Source organism: Taudactylus pleione, unplaced genomic scaffold (genome assembly GCF_031769625.1).
Source record: "Taudactylus pleione unplaced genomic scaffold, aTauple2 ptg000389l, whole genome shotgun sequence".
In the NCBI taxonomy this organism is placed as follows: domain Eukaryota; kingdom Metazoa; phylum Chordata; class Amphibia; order Anura; family Myobatrachidae; genus Taudactylus; species Taudactylus pleione.
The window spans coordinates 86386-110023 of NW_028284790.1; the positions used below are offsets into that span (position 1 = coordinate 86386).

The following is a 23638-nucleotide window of genomic DNA, read 5'->3' on the forward strand; positions in this document are numbered from 1 at the left end:
TTATGTGCAGAAGTGCATTAAAAGCTTATGCTGAATTAAGACACTAACTTTTCAGATGCGAATACCACAAACCAAAATCTACAATGGACAGCACAAAGGGTAAACAAGCTTACAGTCAAACAAAATCTGAAATTGCCAGCAATTTGGTTTCAATAACGGCAGGCGCCTCAAGTTTCATGCTAATTGGCTCTTTCACATGGTTTTACCTGGTTATATAATTGTATACATGTAAGCATTAAGAATGTTCAAACATGTATATAGCTTATTTAATCAATATTAACAGTATATCAATTTTGTGTGGGTTCATTATATTAGACTATATGATTCTTAAATGGTTTTAAAAACCAACAATAAAAGCTTAACTACTGTCCTAATTTTATAGGTCAAGGATCAGAAATCTGAGTGTCCGCCCTGAGTGTGTTCTGTGCTGCATAGGTTCAGACCAAGGACCTCAATGTGCTAAGATTGTATATTCGCCTCGAGAGAGAGACAGACATTTGATGTTGGCATTTTGCAGATGTCGACATTAATGATGTTTGAACGTTGACATCATCAGTGTTGTCCTTCTGCTGTCAATATTGTGAATGTGGACACGCTGAACGGCAACATCTTGACTGCATATTGACTTTTACAGTACAATGATAAGATTACCAATAATTTTTTAGTAAATACTATGAGATGGAGAGTAATCCTGGGTACACACTAGGATTACTGATCAGTCAGCAAACCAAACCGCCGTCCTAGCGGCCAATTGGTAAACTTGTATAGTTTACCAATCTCCGCTAGGACGGCGTCTCGATGTGTCTGGGCTGACATCACAATTTTTGGGTAATCAAATTTGCCTGCCTAGTTGAGATGTTCGTGTTGGCGGTCCCTGCAGCAAGTGTATGGGTGGTCGGTGGGTTGCCCGTACACACAGCCAGATTCACAAATTTATATTTCAGATATAATGGCATCGGCTCTGCTGCATGGCCGACTTGAGATGTCGTTCACAGACATGGGGTGTACAAACCCGCCAATGCACTCGCAATGTAATGTAGTCATTTTTAAAGAACTTTAGTATGGACTAGACAACCCATTCCATTTAATAATTAAAAACAAAGCAAATCAGAGCAACTTAATGACACCATAAAAAAAAAAAAACCCACAGCCAGTCTCAAACAACATGAAATTGAAACAATTTCATACCATTAGGTTACTTAGTTTCCTAGTCTTCTGATAACTTCACAACACAAAGCATAAAAGTTTACATGTTCTGTGAACAATGGTACTATATTAAAGCGCTGTCATCTGAATGGGATTTGAAAAGTCACTAAACAAACTATATTTTAGGTTTAGTTGTCCTTTAAAGCATATTATTTACTAAAAACAGAGTGGTACGGAATGTCACTGTAATTGTAACCTGTCAGCAGACAGCTGTACGCTTCACGTGTGACAACAATAGTGGTTGCAAAGAATGAAGACTGAAGCACAAATAGACCAATGTCTATTTCTTCAAGCAGAAGCATAAAGGCTGTTATTAACTTAAAACTTACAGTATGTTAAGTATATGTGTAAACTTGATGTACATCATTTTCTTAGGTTAAAAGGAGAAAAAAAAAAAATCTCATTGTGTAAAAACATTGAACATGAACACGGCATGAAAATGAATGCACCTCAAATGTGACATACAGATCACCAATTAGATAGATTCTTCTAGATGTTTCTCAGAGTGCCCAAGATGGCAGCCTCTCCCTGATCAGATTCTGCACTTCTGCAGAGAAACAAGTTAGTTTAACCAGATACCGCAGTACATGTGTCATAATACAGTAGGAGGGCATTATCCTTCTATAGTATAACCAGGACATACTTATATGGGATTGGGTACAGGACACAGGCGGTCAGAGCCGCAATACTGACAGCGGCATCCCGACAGTCAGAATCCCGAACCAACTAGGCGAGTACCCTAACCCTCCCCACCCCCTGAAGCCTAACCCCTAAAGGGGCATATCCATTAGCAGATACATTTGAACGATGAACGATTTATCGTTCAGTCGTTCAATTTATCTGCTAATGGATAGGCTCTGAACGATAAAAATGCGCACTCCCGCGGCCGACAAATTAGGTCTTTTGTCTCTCCAACATGTTGGTCAATTATCGTTTATCGCTGGCAGATATTAGAACTATCTGTCGCGGTAAACAACGAACGTTTTTTTAATGAAAATGACTAGAAACCTAAAAAAAAAAATCCACTCCCAGAATGAGGTCATGCAATATCGATCGTCGTTTGCAAAAATCTGTCATGTACATGACCGATATCTGTCACAGCAGCCCCAGGAATTTTCAAGAGATAAATCTTTTGTCTTTCAGAAAGATCTGCTAATGGATAGGCCCCTTAACTCTCCCCTTCCGCAGACTAACCCTCCCCCCCTCCCCGCAGCCCAACCATAACCCTCCACTCTTGCAGCCTAACCCTGTCACCTTCCGCAGCCTAACCCCCACCTCCGCAGCCCAACCATAACCATCCGCTCTTGCAGTCTAACCCTAACTCTCCTCCTAGTGCCTAACCTTCCCCCTAACACTTACCATCGGAAATGCCAGCTGTCGGGAATTCTGGCGCCGAGATTCTAAGCTCCAGAATCCAGACCGCCGGGATGCCAACTGCATCCCCCTACATGTGCTCATAATAAATAGAATCCTGCCCTACACAGAAATAGAGATTGAAAAAAGGCCACAACAGAAACGCATCTCTATCACCTATAGCTGATGCCTGCACTGATAGCTAGCTTCATCGCAAAGCCTTCTAGAATTTTTAACATAGGAAGCAGCAGTAGAAAAAGGGCACAGTCTTCTACATGACTCTTCATGCACCTCAAACATCTTATCTGCCCAGACAGTGGGAAGTTTAACAAAAGGGATTAGAGACTACATAGAAAAATGCCTGCACTGTGACCCCTAACCAGAAATCTCCTACAGGAAAATGTAAGTATTGTTTCCCATCATCCGCTGCACAAGATCTGTTGGCTGCACAACTATCCACAATAGTAAGATTGAAATTAAAAAAAAAAAAAGTACTGCTCATCTCACAGCTTCTGAGAGACAGAAAACCTTTATCAAAGAAACAAACACAGTTCCTATAGAAGTTCATTGGGATCCCAGATGGCTCATTCTCTGAGACATTCATGAATGGGTTTATGATCGTTTGCAATTTGGACTATACTTTCAATGAGACACCATCTGTTCCTGTCATCATATCCGCAAAAATGTTTTGACCAAACAAATGAGATTAAAATGTAAGAGACCCATACAATAAAGGCCCAATATGTCCTTAGTCTCTTAAAACTAAGAAATCCTATATAAAAAGGCTTAAATTAGTATTTTTTTTAGAAAAAAGAAATATTGACGATGGTGGTCCTAACGATAGTTGGCAGGGCTTAGAATTTCCAGCCAGACCCAGCATCTCATAAAAATGTAGGGACAGTGAGCTTTCCGGTTCCACAAATGTGGATGTTGTCATCCACTGATGTATATAGGGGGGAGATAAAATAGGCACATTTGCATTCTGGGGGAAAGTTTACAGTTCTTCAATACCACCATCTTCAGAGCACCAGGAAGGAGAAGAACAGTCCATGATAATGATATTCACTGGACACACAGAATATGCCTATATTAGAACAGACATTTTAGCACAAAACATCAGAGGATGCACCTAATTGACAGCCTTTAAATGCCAATGTTTTTCTGCAAATAGCTACAATCATTTATTTTATGTGCGAACATATTTATTAAAAAAGAAATTCCTTTAAATATATCTCTGTATTTACTGCTGGCGGAATGGGGACTTACATATTTCTGAATTGATGTTTATCATGGATGTCCTAACCAACTGCTAGTCAGGGGCAAAACAAACATGTATTATGAATTTATTGCCCATTGACATATGTTTTATCAGTTATTATCCTGCTGCTCTTCCTTGCTGTGAAAATACTCCAGATTGTCAGTTAACACAGGTTTAACCTTGAATCGTTTGCCCTAAATAGGAAAAAGTAATGTGGTGCATAGAGCCAAAAGCAACTCTAAAAGGTCTGAGTAAGTGATTGACAGGTTTTGGGAGGACAGAATTTTAAAACCTGTTTTAAAAGAACAGCCCAGCATGGGCAAAATGAATATGGCACTGTCAGTGGCTCACCCTGGCACAGACCTGTTTCTTCAACGTTTTCAAATATGAAGCGATATGGGATTGCCACAAAAGGGAGCAGACTGGTGCCAAACACGTGTCTATGTCTATGGGGTCTATTTACTAAGCTGTATTAGGAGATAAAGTGAACAGTGATAAGGTACCAGCCAATCAGCTCCTAACTGTAATTTTCCAACACAGCCTGTGACATGGCAGTTAGGAGCTCATTGGCTGGTACCTTATCACCGTTCACTTTATTTCCTAATACAGCGTAGTAAATAGACCCCTATAAGCTTTAACAGAACTTTGTATTCAATTGTCTCTATACATTGCTAGCCAACAAAAGCAATTACTCCCTCTATTACTTACTAACTGTACTTTGTCACATCTTTAGGTTTCACATATTGGAAAAAAAAAATCTATTATGTTTTAGGTTTCTGTGGTTTTGCTGCTGTATAACACTGTTGTGCTACAGGTTTGTTTTAGGTCAGAGCAGCTAAATATAATTGGCATTTGAACATAATACCATTGTTTCTGCATAATCTGGTCGACCACTGCATTTCTCCATTAAAAAACAAAACCGTAAAACAGCTGCCATTTAGGAAATCTGTAGGTTTCCTTTAAAAGGACATTTTACAGTTAAAAGAGCAAATACTAAACAAATCAAATGTGAACTATATACAATATTGACAATTTGTTGTAGCCTGAATTTTTTTTTTTTTTTTTTCACATTGTTCCAATTCTAACTAAATCTGCACTTGATTTATTTTTATAGCCTTTGTTAGATCAGACACTTTTTTCTCCATTTGCAGAAAACCATATCATTCCCACTGATTTTCTCTAGTGTGCCTCTCGTCACTGTACACGGTGTGTGCTTTCTACAAGGTAATTAGACTGGGGGTGCAGTCTCCATCGTTTATTGGGCAAAGACTTACCTTCTTCAGTTGGATTGAATCCACAGATGTCACATATGTTCCGAACCCACTTATTCATTTCCTCTTCACTTTCAGCCACCAAATAAAAGATACGGTCAATGGTTTTTATATCAAAAATATAACTATGTTCAAATTCTTTTTTTGGGAATACCAGTCCAGCATCAACTTGTTCACACAGGTTCAAGTCAATAATACGAATAGGCTTCTTTGCATGGTCATTCTTATAGTATTCTAGCACATCGGGATCTCCCGTTAGACGTCCGCTGCGTAGGATGAACCATCTCCGCTTCCATGCCTAGGAAAAAAAAAAATAGGATGTGATTAATCTTCTATTATGCTACACTAGTTGTGAATGATCAGTAAATCTGCTGAACATTATACTTGCTAATATTAAGTACCAAATCCTCTACTGAGAGAATAGTTTAACATTGGTAAAAGCATAAATAGACACAATCAGAACCGTTAGAGCCAAGATGGACTTTTTGGTAGTTAATATTTTACACAAATCAACTTGTACGTTGCTAGTTTAATGCATAATGTAAAACTGATCATATATTGAGACCCAACTGCTCTTAGACCTGTGATTTCAAGTCAAGAATAGAGAAAAATTAAGAAGTTTCATTGTTCTTCCATTAATAACGCACAGTTACATATATTTAAAGCATTTTTTCCTCGTACCAATTTCCTTGTTACCAATTTCAAAGACTCTCCTAATTAGAGTAGTTCAGCCTATGCTTTCGGTGTTTAGAACCAAATATGAGCCTAGAATGTCACATGTGGCCTCCTAAACCATTAATATGGCATGACTGTTCATGGGTACAAGACTGCTTAAAAACAAAATTTACGTTTCAAACCGAACGCATTTTAAACATATTCACATATACTCTTGGGCCACCATAAGTTTGAGAGAAAAACAAGAACACACTGTGTAAAGTGAAATGAATTCAATTTAATAGACATCTTTAAGTTGTCATACCAAAACGTCTGGTAAAGTGTGAAACAGCTGTATGGAATGGTTGTGAATAGAGTAAACTGTGCAATGCCAGACTGCTCACAAATCTACTATATTAATAAATGCTGAGAGTAGTGTGTATACTCCAAAGTCTCCTCAAGACTTTCATACCTGCTATCAGCAGCAACTGGGGGTACCAGTGGCAGAAATGCAAGGGTCTATGGCATGTAACCCCTTTCTTTTTAAACATTAGCACTGCTGAAGTTACAAATTGTGGACTACTTTACAGCACCTTAGTCCGTGAATGTACACTGCAATAACAATAAAGGCAACGCAATTGTTCATGTACTGGTCAACACCACAGAAAAGCGGTATTTTACACAATGCGTTATGCTTTGTGACTCAGCCCAGCTACGGCACAAAACAATAAGTACATATGAATGAGATTTTAAACAAAACGCTGTTACAGAAGCAAATTCTAAGCTCTTATTTTTAGAACTTTACATAAAAACGTCCCACATAAAATCCTAGGATTGCATCACAGCAATAAGTTTTAAATTAGTGTCAGAGTGCAAAGATGTCACTAACATTACTAAATAGTCATCCTTTTCAACACATCCTCAACTTCCCCTTCTCCAAAAAATAATGTCGGAATAGTTTGGATTACTCATCAAAATGACTGTTTATGGCTTTGTGTTTTTCTCAGATGTCTAATTGCTTTGCCTAGTGCATAAGCACACTGCTGTTTAGTACATAAGCACCTGCTACTCTGTGTTTTTCTTTTCCCCCCCAACAATAATGAGTCACTCATTTGGCCTGGCACAGATTAAACTAGAATGAGGGAAAAAGCAAATCACTAACTGTGCACTTTAATAGGGGAAATACAAAGGTCCTCTGGCTGTGAGTACAAAGAAGAGTTCAGTAGTAGCATAAAGCTTAATGCCAGACAAGCACACTGACATCAGCAGCCATGCTAATCATAGTACAAAAGTGCCTCTGCTTTGTCAGACTGAACAAAACACCACATAAATTACTCTTTGTAATTGGAGAATCTCTCACATTCTTACAGCACTTCTATTTTTGGATTTAACCCATTCTTAACTGCAACAAAATATTTTGCCTACTCATGTTATTAGAATACATTTAAAAAGCATAAAAACATTATATAAAGTTTTAAAAAGTACCATTTATCTGACAAGTTCAACACAAATATGTTTCCAGGTGTAGTACAAAAGACAGTTAAAAGGTTGACAATGTCTTGATAGACACCAGATGTGAGACAGGCATTGTTGACCTTGTAACTGTCTATCTATATGCTTAGTAAATGGACCCCAAGGTCACCTGCAGCTTTCTTACTAATTATTGTAGATGACTGTAAGGTGCTGGCCTTCCAACCGTGTGTCAAAAAATTTAAATTCCAAGATAAAAAAAATAAAAGCAATTGTACATGCATATGGCGTTAATAAACGCTGCTATGCATGCTGTAAGTGGCCGGGTGTATCGCATGCAATATGTGATGTTTGATACATCCCACCCACAATATTACTGCGACAAAAAGTAATGCAAATATAAAACTAGGGCACGTATTCAATTTGAGACGAAAAACCAGAATCGGCGAAAAAAGTTTCACAGATGACGTCATTTCGCCAGGCGAAAAAGTATTGCCGTATTCAATTTGAAAGACTTTCTGCCTAGGCGGAAAGTCAATGCAATGTAATAGGCGGAAAAGTTTAGCCTATGAATAGCAGGCGGAAAAAAGTGCAGAATTGGGGTTTTGGGGTGCAACGTTGTGGGAACCCCCGTGCAGCCCTCAGACAGTCCCCCAAAGGTAAACTGCTTCAAAAAAAAAAAAAAAAAAAACACTTTCAATTTGGGGGCGAAAAAAAAATGTTGGGGGACAAAGTTAAAAACTAGTGAACTTGACTCTGGGGGGTCCCCAAGTATTCCCCAGGTGTTTTTTTCATTGCAGGTGCTTGCGGCAGGTGGGTTTTTCACATTTTTTTTAAACTTAACTTTAACAACTGTAAAATATGCTGGCCCCCATTTTCAAGTACCCAAATTTGCTGGGATAAGTTATTTTCTGCAAAAAAACCTCCTGAATACTATTCTGCACCACTTATACAAAAACGCTATTTAGCAGCTATTGAGCCAGTTTAAAAACACCAAATACCTTCAGCAAGCCAAATCGGGGGTAACCATAGCTAACCCCCATGTCAGAGCATCTTTTGGGGGGTGTCAGGCTGATTTCCCCAAATGTGACAGTACTTTCCACTTGTTTAATTTTCCCCGGGTCCCATTTTCTCGTACTTTCAAATCGAATACGGGGATACGCAGGAACACGCACGATACTTTTCCGCCTGCATAACACGCGATGTAGGTGAAAAGTCCGGGAGGCGCAAAAGTATCGCAGGTCCGCTCAAATTGAAGACGGCTCTAGGTGAGAAATTAGAAATTTTTGTCCTAAATTATCCCTATAATTTTATGATGCAGATGTAATTGTCATGGAAAGTCCACCATGTGTAATGATTTAATAAACTGGTAAAAACTATTTAATAAGTATATAATGGGCAGCAGCAAGGAACAGGATATTGTCTTCCATTATTTAAACCTGAAATTTGGGGAAACCGTAAATTTTTCCAATGATTTTACTCCAATTAGCTTGGAACTAGGGCAGAACTATGGGAGACAATGGAGGCGCCTGCAGCCGGGCTCCAGCACTGAACGGGAACCTTGAAAAACATAAAATGGGGTCTGACTAGAATGGCAAAAAACACACTGCCTTGGACAGCTGCCTCAATTTAACTGCATATTTATGCCCATCCAAGCGTACATATATAGTAAAAATATTACATACACAGTCAAGTTACAGCCATTTAAGTTTTAAAAACATTTAAATAAGTCACTATTACAGAACACAATATAAAGTCATGATTAAATATAAGTAGTAAAAGCATTTCTTCATAGGATTTTCAAACCAAAAAATATGTTTTATTTGAAATAGGGAAAATGGTTTACAATGAAGACAGTTAAAACTTTAAATATAAGTTAATTAGCACTTTAGGAAATTGTTTTCCAGGAAGTAAAATTGATATGTAACCGAACAAAATAAGGAAAAAACAGGCTGAATGGAAGTTTCCACTCCACTGACCACCATCCTGATCATCTGTTCTGTATGCACATTTGGATAACATTTCCTGTTTTTGAACTATTGTCACCACTTGCTAGTTTTGTGCTGTTGAAACTAACTTTAGAATAGCTGTGTAAACAAATGAAAAGTTATGATCATAGCAATGAATGTGCAAAAAGCAAATATAATTTTAAAAAGGGGGATCATCCAATATATACACAACTGTTTATTTTCACTTACAATTGCTTAAAAAATAAAAATAATCTATGTAATAAATAAAAGACATACGGTAAGTTGGGTAAGTATACAATATATTGACCTATCCAACGATGCACAGTGGATCAAAACAAAGAGTGTGTACACCCAAATTCATCCTTTGATGTATTGGTTGGTCGCACCACGCGATCCCGACAGTCATTGGGCCATTTTCAGGATAAAATCTAATTGTTCAGATCCATACATGGAATTAAATTGTTTCATCATCTGATCAAATGGTCAGACAGTCTGGAAAAAAACAAAAACAGTAAGCTTCCCATACAACTTACTATACATGTAGTAAATGAAATGGGAAGTTACACAGCAGTTTTCCTAAGGTGTAAAGGGTCATGTTGTAGGGTCAGAAAAATGCTTCAGTTCACTGATGTTTGGAGGACATTTGTTTCTGGATTCTTTTCTTTTTCAGCCATTTAACTGTGGAATTGATAGTGTACTTCACCTCTACTCCCCTTTAACTCCAGAAATTCTGGTATGAAAAAGGCATTTACTGTGGATTCAATGGCTGTGAGGTGACCAGGTCCTTTGACTACCACACAAATCCAAAGCACCATTCCTCCGCCATCGTGCAAGGCAATGGATAGGGTGTGCCCACTTTGGTCTCATCTCGAGAATACAGTTCTAATAGGTGCAATTTGTTCAGATAGGACTTTGCCAACCTAACTCTTACTGCAAAGTTTTGGAAAGGGGTTTTCATCTGGCTACAATTTAATGAAAGCCACACTATTCTACTGGCAGGGTCATGAACTCTACAGATTTATGTCCATGCAGTAAATGTTAGATTCCTGATTGAAGCTGTTGCATTATTGGTGATTTACTAGAGCTTTGTCTGATCTTTGGGTCAATTTGATGGGACTTCCAATAAAAGGAAGTTTGGCAATGGTCTCCATTGTACCCCATGTATAAATAATACTTCTAACAGTATGGTTAAGAGGGAGAGAATCCCCACATGCAAAAGCCCCCATCATCCAGAAAAGGGGGGAGGGGGTGACTGCAGAGGCAGCATGGTTAAATTAACTAGGAAGTTTGAAGCCCCATATCAGGGGAAAAGAGGGGTGAAGCCCTCCTGAGGGAGGGCAGAAAAAGCAGAGGAACTACAATGAGAGGAAGTGCTGCACAGAAGGCTGAAGGGGAACTGTATGAAACCTTTGAAAGGGATAAAGTGGAGAAATTGCTCATAGCCGATTGGTTGCTATGGGCAACTTCTCCACTTTCTCTCCAAGGTTTGAAACATCTCCTTCCATACAGTTGTATCCATCACAACTGCAATATTCATTAGGCCAGGTTTAGCTAGCAGACTTATAGGGGGAGCTTTATAGCGGAGAAGTTGCTCATAGCAACCAATCAACTTCTGCCATTTGTCTAGCACAGTCTGTAAAATGAGGTAGAAGCTGGTTGCTATGGGCAACTTCTCCAATTTATCTCTCTTGAAGGTTTGATATATCTCCCCCCTGGTTAGTATGTACTATGCTATACTTTCCAGAGCTTGGACCCGATGGGTAATGCCATTGTTACCCAATAGAAGCCTATGGACTTGTTACTGTAATTCTTCTGGGAGGGATCCAGTCAGATTTCTACGCGACATTGCATGTGCAGAGGGATTTATGGGTATTAAAGCTGGAAGTGCCTCCATCACAAAATACAGCTCTTATTGGGAGAGCTGTCCTTTGTAATTTTAATCGCATTTCTAGGTACATTCTGGTGTAAGGGTCTTTCCATGCCAAATCATCACAAAAAAGTAACTTTTCAACCTGACTGTCTCAGATTTTCATGACATTTGGTAGGATGATAGACGGTATAAAGTAACTTACATATGTAAAATTTTAGCCCTCAGTGATACACAGTGTTCATGCTACAGGATTGCAAACATTACCAAAAATTTTATATTTATGCTTGTAAGGTCAACTAAAACCAATCATATCTTTGCTTCTAATTGTGGTAGAACTTTCATGTTGGTCTTGTTTTGAAGCTAAGGGACCAGAGTTTTCATAAAAAATAGTTTTATATTTAAATATTGACTTTTATATTTAAAGGTCACATGATGGAACCTTTGACCTTGAATATCTAAAAAAGTGCATGTTTAATTTTTTTGTAGATAATGTATGTTATACACTTAAGCTAGCCATAGACATAGCGATGTGCTCACGATGAGCCGATGTGTATAATGAGCCAATGTGTATGATTTCCCTTGAAACTCGTGTGCAGATCTGCACACGATCTCCACACGATTTGGTGTCCAATCTTCAAACGATCTCTCCTGCATCTAGACTTCCACAGTGCATCGTGTCCTAGATTGTCAGATCTGCCCTACTGCACGGTAGATCAGACGATGCGATGTGCGACCAGCGGGAACTCGCATCGCATCGTGATTGAGAGTGGGGACTCACAATTTACTCTCAATTTGGCCATATTTTACACGATCTGTCATTCCAATGTGTCAGAATCGGCCAGATCGGGTAAAATATCGCTGTGTGTGTGGCCAGCATTAAATACAATCTCTCTTTGGTACAAGTTTAATTTTGGGAAGCCTTTGGGAATAGCAGTAAAAAATTATTAAGTACTGCAGTTGATCCCTTCTTGCACTAACCCTGCAAATGGCAAGTTCAGACTTGTTTTGTAGTGTCTCTCTCTGTGTTCTAGGGATGGCCATCGATGGTCTTCAATCGATGGTCACCATCGATGATAACCATTGATGGTACAATATCAATCTATGGTGAACCATAGATGGCTTGCACCACTCTATGGCCACTGCTGACGGGTGTCTGGCAAGCCGCGGGCTAATAAAAAAAACAAACAAAAAAAAACCAGGAGGTGGGGCTTAGCAGACAGTCAGGGGGAAGGGCTAAGCTCTGGTTCATAAATATTACAAAAAAACATCGGTTTCCACTTTGCCACCGCTGGCAGAAAAGAACTGGCTCACTGCCATCAATGGCAAAACCATCAACCATCGGTAGTAAACAACTGATATTTGTAAACTATTGATGGTCGATGGCCATCCCTACTGTGTTCTTCTCAGTCTCGCTGCAGCTTCTGCATTGTGAACTAGTGATAGAAGGGACTTAGACACTTTACCTAATACAGTTTATCAGTGAATAGTGGTAGTTTGATCAAGAGTGTGACAAATGAATAAAAAGTACATCAAGACTCAGTGCTGCAACCCAATTTATATTAAAGGACACAGCAGCCGTAGAAAACAATCAGGCATAGCTGGAATATTGAATATATCCTTTTTTATAACTTCTGCAATTTTTACATCTTTCCTTTTGCAATAGTTTTATTATTTCATTCTTTTCCTCTTGATAGATGATGCTCCCACACTGCTTAAACTTTCATTCAATGACTGCAAAGCTAATTCAGTCCTGCATGTTGCCACTTGTGTCACTTTTCTGAACAATTTATGTGTTTGGTCCTTCCTCAGCAGTTAAAGAATCCCTTTTTAATTTGTTTTACAGTTATCACAAATCATTTGGTCACTATTGACATGTGGCTGTATTTTAATCATCCATGGTAGCAACTTCCTTAATTGTTTCCTACTGCTACTATCCTTTAATATCAAATTGGTTGCAGCACTGAGGCCCTGATTCAGAGCCGGACGCTCTGACAGAGCGCTCGCTCTGAATCTGGGCCGTCCTTCTTAATTTTAGAGCGGCCTCCTGGCCGCTTGTATAGCTGTGGGTGACCACCCACAGCTATAGCGAGCGGACAGGAAGATGGTCGCGATGGTCAAGACCATCGCGACCATCGGGCTTGCGACGAGACCCGTGTGGTAGGGTCTCGTTGCCGCAAGCCCTGGAGTGCTTTCGGCTCTATCAGAGCTCCCACTGACATCACTTGTGATGTCAGTGGGGCCGGCCCCAGACGGTAGGGGTTCCCATGGGAACGCCTCCGTCTGGGAAGCCACGCCCACCAAAGGGGGCGTGCTGTCACTCACCATCGACAGCACGCCCTCTTTGTAGCGAGACCCAGAGCTATCCGGGTCTCGCGCATGACGGAGCCACCTCTATCGTGCGCATGTGCACTGGGCCAACATCAACTCTCTTGCGAGCGCTCAGCGCTAGCGAGCGGGTCTGAATTAGGCCCCGAGTCCTAATGTAATTCTTATCCATTTGTCACGCTCTTAATCAAACTGCCACTATTCACTGATAAACTGTATTAGATAAACCAGAAGTTCCCAAACACAGTCCTCAAGGCACCCCAACAGTTCAGGTTTTCGAGATATCCATGTTTGAGCACAGGCTGTTAAATCAGACTGTGGTCAAGTATGAATATCCTTAAAACCTGGACTGTTAGGGTGCCCTGAGGACAGAGTTTGGGAACCTCTGAGATAAAAACTGTCTTAGGCCCTCATTCAGAGCCGTACGCTCTGAGCAGAGCGCACGCTCTGAATGAGGGCCGGGCTCCATTTTCATGGAGCGTCCTCCTGGACGCTCGTATAGCTGTGGGTCACCACCCATTTGCGAGCCGGAGCCTGCGGTTGAGGTTTTCAACCGCAAGCTCCGGAGTGATTTTGGCTCTATCAGAGCCAAAATCACTCCCACTGACATCACTAGTGATGTCAGTGGGCCGGCTTCTGACGGGAGGCGTTCCCGTGGGAACGCCCCCGTCAGGGAGGCACGCCCCGGCACGCCCACCAAAGGGGGCGTGCTGTCAATCAACATTGACAGCACGCCCCCTTTGATCGGACACAACGAGCGAAGGACTTTCCTTCGCTCGTCGCGTCTGGCGCATGCGCACGACGGTGCTTCCTCCGTCGTGCGCATGCTCAGTCCATAACATCGACCCACTTGCGAGCGGACAGCCGCTCGCGAGTGGGTCTGAATCAGGCCCTTAGTCCCTTGTATCATACTTGCCTACTCTCCCAAAACGACTGGGAGCCTCACGAAAATCTGGTGGCTCCGCCCCTCCCCCCAAGCAAGTCTCCCAGCCGGCTGCCTGAAACCCTCTTGCAGCTCCGACACAATGCCCCACAGCATGCCGAATTGCTTCATCATGGCCTCGCCACCTGCTTCACAATGCCAGTCATCTCTGGGCCAAAATTACGCGATCGCGTGGTTACTGCAGCACTTTCTAATGCTGGGTAATATCCATAGCCACGCCACGCCCCCCATTATGCCGACCTGGCTGCCCCTCCCGAAGGCAAGCCTGTCATGTATCACTAGTTCACAATGCAGTAGCTGCAGCCAGACTGAGTGGTGCAAACCATCGATGGTTCACCATAGATTGTTATTGTACCATTGGTGGGTATCACCGATGGCACCATCGATGGAAGCCGACCGATGGTTATCCCTAGAACACAGCGCGAGACACAAGACAAGTCTAAACTTGCCAGTTGCATTGTTAGTGTAAGAAGGGTTCAACTGACATACTTAATATTTTTTTTTACTCCTGTTCCCAAAGGCTTCCCAAAATGAAACTTATACCAAACAGAAATAGTATTTAAGTGTATAACATACATTATCTACAAAAAAATTAAACATGCACTTTTTTTTAGATATTCAAGGTCAAAGGTTACATCATGTGACCTTGTAATGTAAAAGTCAATATTTAAATATAAAACAATTTTTTATGAAAACTCTGGTCCCTTAGCTTCAAAACAAGACCAACATGAAAGTTCTGCCACAATTAGAAGCAAAGGTAGATTGGTTTTAGTTGACCTTACAAGCACACATTTTAAATTTTTGGTAATGTTTGCAATCCTGTAGCATGAACACCGTGTATCACTGAGGACTCAAATTTTACATATGCAAGTTACTTTATACCGTCTATCATCCTACCATATTTCATGAAAATCTGAGACTGTCGGGTTGGAAGTTGTGATGATTTGGCATGGAATGACCTGTAATGAACACCAGTATGACCCCGGTAAGTGGCGGGATGTACCATATCGTGGATGCGTTACTTTGTATATCCCACCCCCTAAGTGAGAGCTGTGATTACTAAATAAAAGTTCTGCTATGTGAAAGAAATAAAAAAATAAGAGCATCATATATGGAGAGTTGCAGAGTCAGCGTGAGTAGCAGCTCTGAGTAACACGTAACACCTGTGGAGTGAATAACTGCTTAAGAGTTGTGCTTATGCCTAGTCCCTGTAACTGAAGATCAGCACCTGCCTGATAAAAGAAGGGGAATAGGTTTGGGATGACGACCACTAGCAAGGAGATGTTTATATTTTCATTGACACAACCCAAGTACTGTGCAGGAGTGGAGAAGGTGTGCGTTCAGCATCTCAGCGGTCAGGATGCCAACGCTTACATTACCGACGCCGGACAGAATCCCGATGTCGGCATCCCTACCGCCGGGATGCCGCAAATAAGTAAAGGGGTGGGGGGAGGGTTAGGGTGCAGGAAGGGGAGATTAGGTTCAGACAATGGTGGGGTTAGGGTTAGGCACCAAAGAGGGAGGCTTAGGGTAGGGAAAGGGGGAGGGTTAGTATACCGAAAAACAAGTGTCGGTATGTTAACCCTGTCGGGATCCCGGTGTTGGGATTCTGACCGCCAGGATCCCAACTGCCAGTATTTCATACCGATTCCGTGGAGAAGATGTAGATCTTTTTCTTTTATAATTTTGTTGTGTACTCATGCACCTCATACCAGATACAGGGCTCCATTTACTAACGAAACATAACCCCTTTAGCACTCGCTAAAGGGGTTATGCCACTTCTCTGCATTTAATAAACAGCAGTAATCTTAGATTACTGCTGTTTTCACAGCATCGCTCTCACCATCTTCAGTGAAGCCTTCCAGGCACTGCCGGGTTCACGTGTCATACACATGTGCAGATGGACTGTCACGCATGTGCATAACACTGGAGCCCCGTTGCTGGCAGCGTTAGGACTTTGCTAAACCCGCCGGAGGGGTAGTATTAATAATTACTAGTGGCACTGTCGTTTGTATCACAGTGATACTAAACGAAAATTGACGCTGGTTTTTATGTTCGTTTATAAATGGGGCCCATACAATCTTAAGGGGTTTACAAAAGTAAGCAAAGAATATTCTGGCAGTGTGATCTTTAGGTGGTCACAGAGTATTAAGGTTTTCACTCTTTTAGGATAAGGGGCTACTGATCTAGTATAACAGTAGTGGCATAAGAAGCCAGTGAGGTAATTAAACAAAGAACCCTGTTTGCATGTTGGAGCTATCCCCTGAAAGGTACTTGTTGGAACAGCTTTCTGAATGCTTCCAGGTTCAATGGTTTTGTAGGCATGCAACTTTTTCTCAGCAGTTGTAAATGATAGGATCTACCTACATAAATGGGAGTTACATTTTGTTTTAGGATGCGATTATATCATGAAAAGCACTTGTGCAACAATGTACAACAAAAATGATCAGTGTGTCATTCACCTTCATGTGTTAGCAGCCTGCTGGGAAAAAACTGCAGCTAGATTTCAAGTCAATTTGGAAAGTATCCCAACCATAAATCTAGTTGTAGGCAAATGAAATGAATTAATAATTACAAAAAAGCAATACATGCAACAAAATTGAGCTAAGCACGTCAGTTGCACATGCAAATTCATATCCAAAGTAAGTGTTACTTCCTCAGTCTCATTACATGCCAGACTGAATTGCTTTAATAGTAGTAACCATTATTCAGGAACACTTCATTAAATCCATGGACACAATACACCACTGCAATATTAGGACACCACAAAACTACACATTAAAGGAACACTACTGAAACAGAACAGAGGATAGAGAACGTTCACAATTCAAGATGCTCTGCGAAACAACAACATCCCAACACAGGAATGTGACCTGCAATAGTAGAAAACAATTGTGTGTCCATACAGCAAATCTGGTAAATGAATGTTAAAAGCTAAAAATGTTAAAAACTAGAAAACAGCTTTAACAAAAAGAAACAAAGCAAGAAGAAAAACGAAAAGAAAAAAAAAGACATACCACAATCCCATACCACACCACGGCAGAGAATCAGGAATACAAAGCAAGGGTGGAGCCCATTCAACAGCTCTGTTTTCCAGCTAAGCCAGTTATCTGGGATATTAATTGTTATCTATTGTCAAATTTGCATTCGTTCAATAAGGACACATCCGTTGCTCTTAGCAGAGGAGACCCAGCAAGAAAGGCTTTAAAACCATTGCATCGCCACATCCCTGGCAGCAATCGAGTTAGACGGGGAGAGAAGAAAAACAGCTCCATTCACGCAACAGGACATTGGAAGTGCTGGTCTGAAAAGCACATATTACACGGCACCAGCATCATCCCCAGCATGGACTTTCTTTTCCTTTGAAATAATAACTGCAAACACAGAGGGGGGAAGCAAATTACCTTTGTTTCTCAGCAGAAACATGAAATGGTGTCCTGTCTATAAGTGAAGGTAGTTTTAACGTGCAGGGCTGATTTTCTTTCCTGTAAGCTTCCCATCTCCATGCAGTACCCCATCCTAATAACCTTTGACCAACAGGAAGGAGACACAATGGAAGTGGAAATAACAGTGGCTGCAATCATCTAGTATGATTTAATGCATGGGAGGTTGGGGGTTTACTTTTCCCTCTTGCAGCTAGAGGGGAGATTGATGGAAAAAAGTCAGCTCTTCTCCCCAGCAATGCACAAACTTTAAATCAAGTGTTGGCTCTAATAGTCGTTTTATAGGAAAATGATGGACGTAACAGAGGAATATTACACTGACTCCATACTTGCAAACTCTGGCCCTGTTCATTTGGGTCATTTTATAAATGTCAGCATCTGTTAAATGTACAACAGTATGAAATGCATTGGTTTCTAAATCACAAATACAGTCTTGATTCATGCAATCTAGGAGTATGTAGACTATGACAATGGTATGGTTTCACAAAAATATAATAATTAACAGCAGCTGAGGTATGGAGGGTATAGGTAGTATATATGCTCATGATGATCCACACACTTTATATATTAAATCAATAAAAAAAAAAAAAGAAAAGTTAAGTACTACAAGTAATTTCTGATGCATTGGCTTCCTGGCTCCTCGCATTTGTCCAGCCCTGCTTTAGGAATAGAAGATAATAACTTAAATAAAATACCTTTTCTGCAAAAATAAATAAATAAATTAAAAAAAGTAAAAACATTATATTAGCCTGTACTCTAACATCAACACTACTTGCATACTTTCACACAAACAATATTTATATACATAGCTAATGGCATGCTTATATAGACATTGGTTTTGCCACTCACAGATACGTATGTGCGATATTGGACATTTTCCTCAATAAAAAAAAAAATGAGCACGTCTAATTTGTCTCATGTGTTTGATTTGAGTCTCATTATCTACTTTTAGGACTTGTGTGAAAATCTGAGGTAGTTTTAGGCCAAATTTCAGCAGGAAATATGGAAAATTCTGAAGGGTTCCCAAACTTTCAAACACCACTGTATGTCTGTAAGACGCTATTACTAGTTTTAACACTTAGCAGTTTACATAACGTGTGGAGCAGGCAGCCCGACGGGACCCCCGGGGGGACTTCGGGTTAGGCACCCCCCGGGAGGGTTAGGGTAGGGAAAGGGGGGGTTAGGCAACACTGGGGGGGGGGGAGGGGGTTTAGGCACTAACAAGGGGGGAGATTAGGGTTAGGCACAACTAAGGGAGGGTTATGGTTGGGGGAGGGAGGGTTAGGTTACTTACCAACCCCAGTCGGGCATTAGGTCCGTCGGGGTTCCGCTGTCGGTATTTGATCTGGCGGCTATTCAGCCGCCGGCATTAAATACAGTTTCTGTTGAGCATACATGGTTTTACCATATTAGGTGCATTTGCAATAGATTTCAAAGAATAGACGCTTGGTTAACCACTCAACCTCCATTTTTTCTGTTGTGAATACTTGCATGTAACTTTGCAGTAGGTATTTTGAAATCCAAATTTGAATACCTCCTCAAAGATGCAACCTTGAAAATGTATTGCTTGGCGATTCCATTTTCATAACAATCTGTATACTGGGTTGTACTGTCTTATTTAGATTTACCTGAAAAAGTAAGCATGTCCAAGACACACACCTAAATCTAAAAGGCAGAGAATATTTTCTCCATTTAATGGAGATGAAAATCAATACTATTTATAAAACAACAACCTCTTATTAATGAACTGCCTCTCCCAACATATAGAAAATAAATATGGGCCACTCCTCTGAACCCTCCCTTCCCCCCAGAATCACGCCAGATTACTTAAAAGGCAGACGGTAGCAATCATTTTTAATTGACTGACTTTTATGACACTTGAGCCTCAATAACAATGATCAGATTGATGAAGTCGAATATAATGAATCCAAAACAATTCTAAAAATAGAAAAGGTAGATACAAGAAATATTCAAATTACATAAACGAGATTTGCTCATTTCACTGGCCAAATGTTGATTTGATATCTGTATGTTTGAAATCTGACAACACTATAATTATTTAATATGTTTTGGCTCTAACACTGGAGGCATTAACTCACACTAGCTGACTATCAGTGAATGTCACGGAGACTCCCTGACAATGTGGTGATCTCCATGATTCCCTGAAGAATTTAGCAATCACTCTGAGACTCTACTGGGTGTTTGCTACCCAAAAATGACATCATCATCCTCTGGAGGAAACACTGGGCAGAAGAATAAAGAGATTGGGTGCTACAGGAAAATGGCTGGCGTCCAAGGATATAAGATGAATTACAGGTGATTTTGTGCTCAAGGAAGTGTGCTGATTTATCGAAGATGTGTGTTCCATTACAGGGCATGTTTGTTGCATTACAGGGTGTGTGCGCTTCATTACACAGAATGTATGCTGAATTGCATTAAGCTGGTGGAAGGGAGATCGTAAGAGATCTGGATTACTTTGTACATCTGTCCGGAGTGGTAGTAATCCCAGACAGGGTGTGTCCAGAAATCATGCTCAGCTCCTACTAACCTTGCGAGTTCAGTTCCCATGCTCTCTGTGGTGACTGTGGGCCTGATTTACTACAGAACTAAACTGCGAATGCAAACGATGTTCAACTGCGATAGTATGCTAATTCATTGAGATTGCAATGCTGCCGCTGCACTACATAAGAACGCCTACTTTACCATACACACATCCGTAATGTTTAGCAAGACTGAGAAACCATCGGTACAATAGAGTACCGTCGCAGCCTCATGCGCAGTATGCAACAATCGGCCGATTGCGTGCGTATTAGCTGATCAGGCCTTGTGTTCCTTCCTGCAGTGAAATCTAATTATGGCCAGTTAAAGTGGGGTAACTCCTGGAGGCCATGGAAGCATTAGCCTCCCGACGCCAGCTGCCAGGGGGTGTCTAGAGGGGAGTCGCTGCCACATCTTCACATGGTGCAGACAGTATACATACAGTTTGTGTAAATGGCTGTGCACTACAGGCAGTGTGCCGCTTTTTACACCTGATGCAGTTACACAGTCTGTATTGCGTAAATGTCCCTGCCTCCTGGATTTCACCTCTTAAGCTGGGTACACACTGAGCGATGTGTACCCAGCCGATATGGGGAGATGCTTGGGGGGGGAGTGATGGGGTTGTTAGGGGGTGGCGTCTGGAGACCAAACCTCAGGACTCTCTGTTGGGAGATCCACCATTGGCCAGTAACCCCCTACTGTTTGCCTGCATGTATTTACAGTCTGCTAGCTCCCACTTAGCTCCTACCGACACTCAGCAGGAGCCAGGCCTGACAAGAGAGCACAGCAGCAAGGGACCCCGTACTGTGAGCATCAGTCTGAGGCACTGAATGCAGGCCAGTGGTGAAGACTATGTAATGCTTTTTCATGACAAGCTCCTACCACATAACTGTGTGCGCACATGTGCCTGGGTCCTCATATTACTCCCAACAATTGCTCTCCCTCGCACTCTGAGGCCACACTTTACTTTCCAAGAACAGACTAGGTCCAGTTGTCCATTAGAAGTCTATAATTCAGATAACACATTGTGCTAGAAGGATGCTACAGGCAATGCCAGGGAATGTTGTGAAAGCCTGAGCAGACCTGGCAAGGTTGTGTCTTTTGTCATTTTACCGCAGACTTTAAAAAAGGTACCAAACATTTATTACACTTGCAGAATTACCTTCTTTCATTATAAATAACAGTTGTGTTTAGCGGCTGTCCTGTAACAGGTTTCCTAGGTAACTAAGGACAGCTAAAAAGTAGTCTAGTCAGGGAATCCGACCCAGCTCCCTCCCTGGTCTGCACTATAGAAAAATATGGCTGGTGGGGACGTGCAAGTGACCATGTGTGCTCCAACGGCGAGTGTAGGGAGGGGAGTAAAGTTTTTATTCACCTTCCCCTGAATGCAGCAGTTCATGAGGTGTGATGTCTAACCCACCAGCTTTTCCTAGTTGGCAAATCTCAAAATGAACAATTTACATGTATGACACCCCAATTCTAGAAAAAGTAAAGTACTCTCTTTTCGTCAAGACTTCAGGGTCTATATACTAAAGCTTGGAGAGAGATAAAGTGAACGGAGAAAAAGGTACCAATCAATCAGCTCCTAACTGTTATATTTCAAAGTCAGCCTGTAAACTGACAGGAGCGGATTCTCTCTCCAAGATTTAGTACATAGGCAATATGGTGTAAAATGGTAACTGTGCACAGTAAGCGCTGCAGTTACCGCTTCTCTGCACTACTGCATGTAGTAATCAGAATCGGTCACTAAACCCTGCTACAATTAGCGTCCAAATTTAAAAAGAGGCAATTTCCCCCCCCATAAATGTACACAAATGCTGAGCAACACTATTAGGCTGCTTTTCACACTCAGTCAGCCAGCAGCGTTCCCCACTGTGTGTATATTGTTTTCACATTAGGTCATCTGTAAGACCTGAACTTGTACCAGCCTGGCTGGATTCAATCAGCTAATGAGATGAGGTCATCATTGTGTGGTTTCGCAGTACAGGCCATTACTTTAATTCCCTGACATCCTAATGCAGTAGTGCCATCCACTCACTAATCTGTTTACTAAAGTATTTAGAAAGGAACAGTAGTAAAGCAATACCGAACAAGCAAATTGGCAGCATTTTATATCTAAGCTAATCAATGACAGGACAATTAAACAGCCTTTTATGTAAAAAAATATATTCTGCTCATCTTAGAAACATAGAATTTGACTGCAGATAAGAACCACTTGGCCCATCTAGTCTGTCCTTTTTTTATCTTAATATATAAAAAACAAAATGTCCTGACTCACTAACTCATCACCGCCCAGCCCAGACCCCTGAACCTAGAAACATGAAGTTTAGGGAGTATATTCATCTTCCATGACCTAAGCAACCACTAAGCAAGGATTTTTCAAAATTTGACTCCTAAGGGGCTGAAAAGGGGTAAAATGTGGTGATGGGCCATATTGCTTTATAACCCCAAGTACTTTGGGACTGTAAGCTCATCATCTGGGACGAGAGTACCATGGTGCACAAAGGGTTTTTTGTGGCACCGAGCAGAACCCTCAAAGACATCAAGGGAAACTATGGAGTGATGGGGTGGTGTCACCATGCTGCTGGCTGGAGACTTCCGCCAGACTCTGCCAGTAGTACAGATGTGAACTCGAGCTGACGAAGTTAAGTTGTGCATCGAGGCGTCGTATCTGTGGCCCCTCATCTAGAAATTCTCTCTCAGGAAGCATGAGGGTCCACTTGAGTGGCAATGTCTCTACTGGGCAATTCTCCAAACTCCTGCTCAAAAGAGGGGACGGAGAGTATCCAGAGTCAGAGGAAAAAGGTGACCATCCCTTCAGACCTAGGCACAGTAGTGAAGACCCTAGCTGACTTCAAAGCCAGGATGTACCCCGATACTGTAGATATCCAAAAACAAATCCATAGACTGGCTGTGCGAGTGTGCCATTCAGACCCCCAAGAATGGCACCCTACCATCATTAACGACATTCTACTTCTGTACTCCATTTCTGCCCCTTTGAACTACTGGTCAGTGGACTCAGTAGTGCAAATGGATGATGTGGTCCACTGTCCCATAAAGTTCCTCAACACCCTCAACTCTCCTAGCACACAATCTTCCCCTCAAAGTGGGGGTTCCAGTGATTTTGTAGCGGAACCTCAACCCATCCAAACTCCGCAAGTAAAGGCCCTCCACAGGAACATCATAGAGGCCACTGTTTTCAATAGCTGCGCTCGGGGGGAGTGGGTGTTCATACCACGCATACCATCAGAGTACTCCTATGCGTTCAACAGGCTACAGTTTGCTCTCAAGGTCTGCTATACAATGCCCAACAAGTCCCAGGGGCAGTCGCTGAAGG

At 41.4% G+C, this 23638-nt stretch overlaps 1 protein-coding gene across 3 annotated transcripts in view; it reads right to left on the minus strand.

Annotated features, from left to right (window-relative positions):
• Positions 1-23638, minus strand: part of GAB1 (GRB2 associated binding protein 1) — a 136283-nt gene that overhangs the window by 58174 nt on the left and 54471 nt on the right. For all 3 annotated transcript variants that reach the window (XM_088445784.1, XM_088445782.1, XM_088445785.1), the window contains exon 2: positions 5092-5386. In XM_088445784.1, the coding sequence (XP_088301910.1) occupies positions 5092-5386 (295 nt within the window). The remainder of the gene's footprint in view (positions 1-5091; positions 5387-23638) is intronic.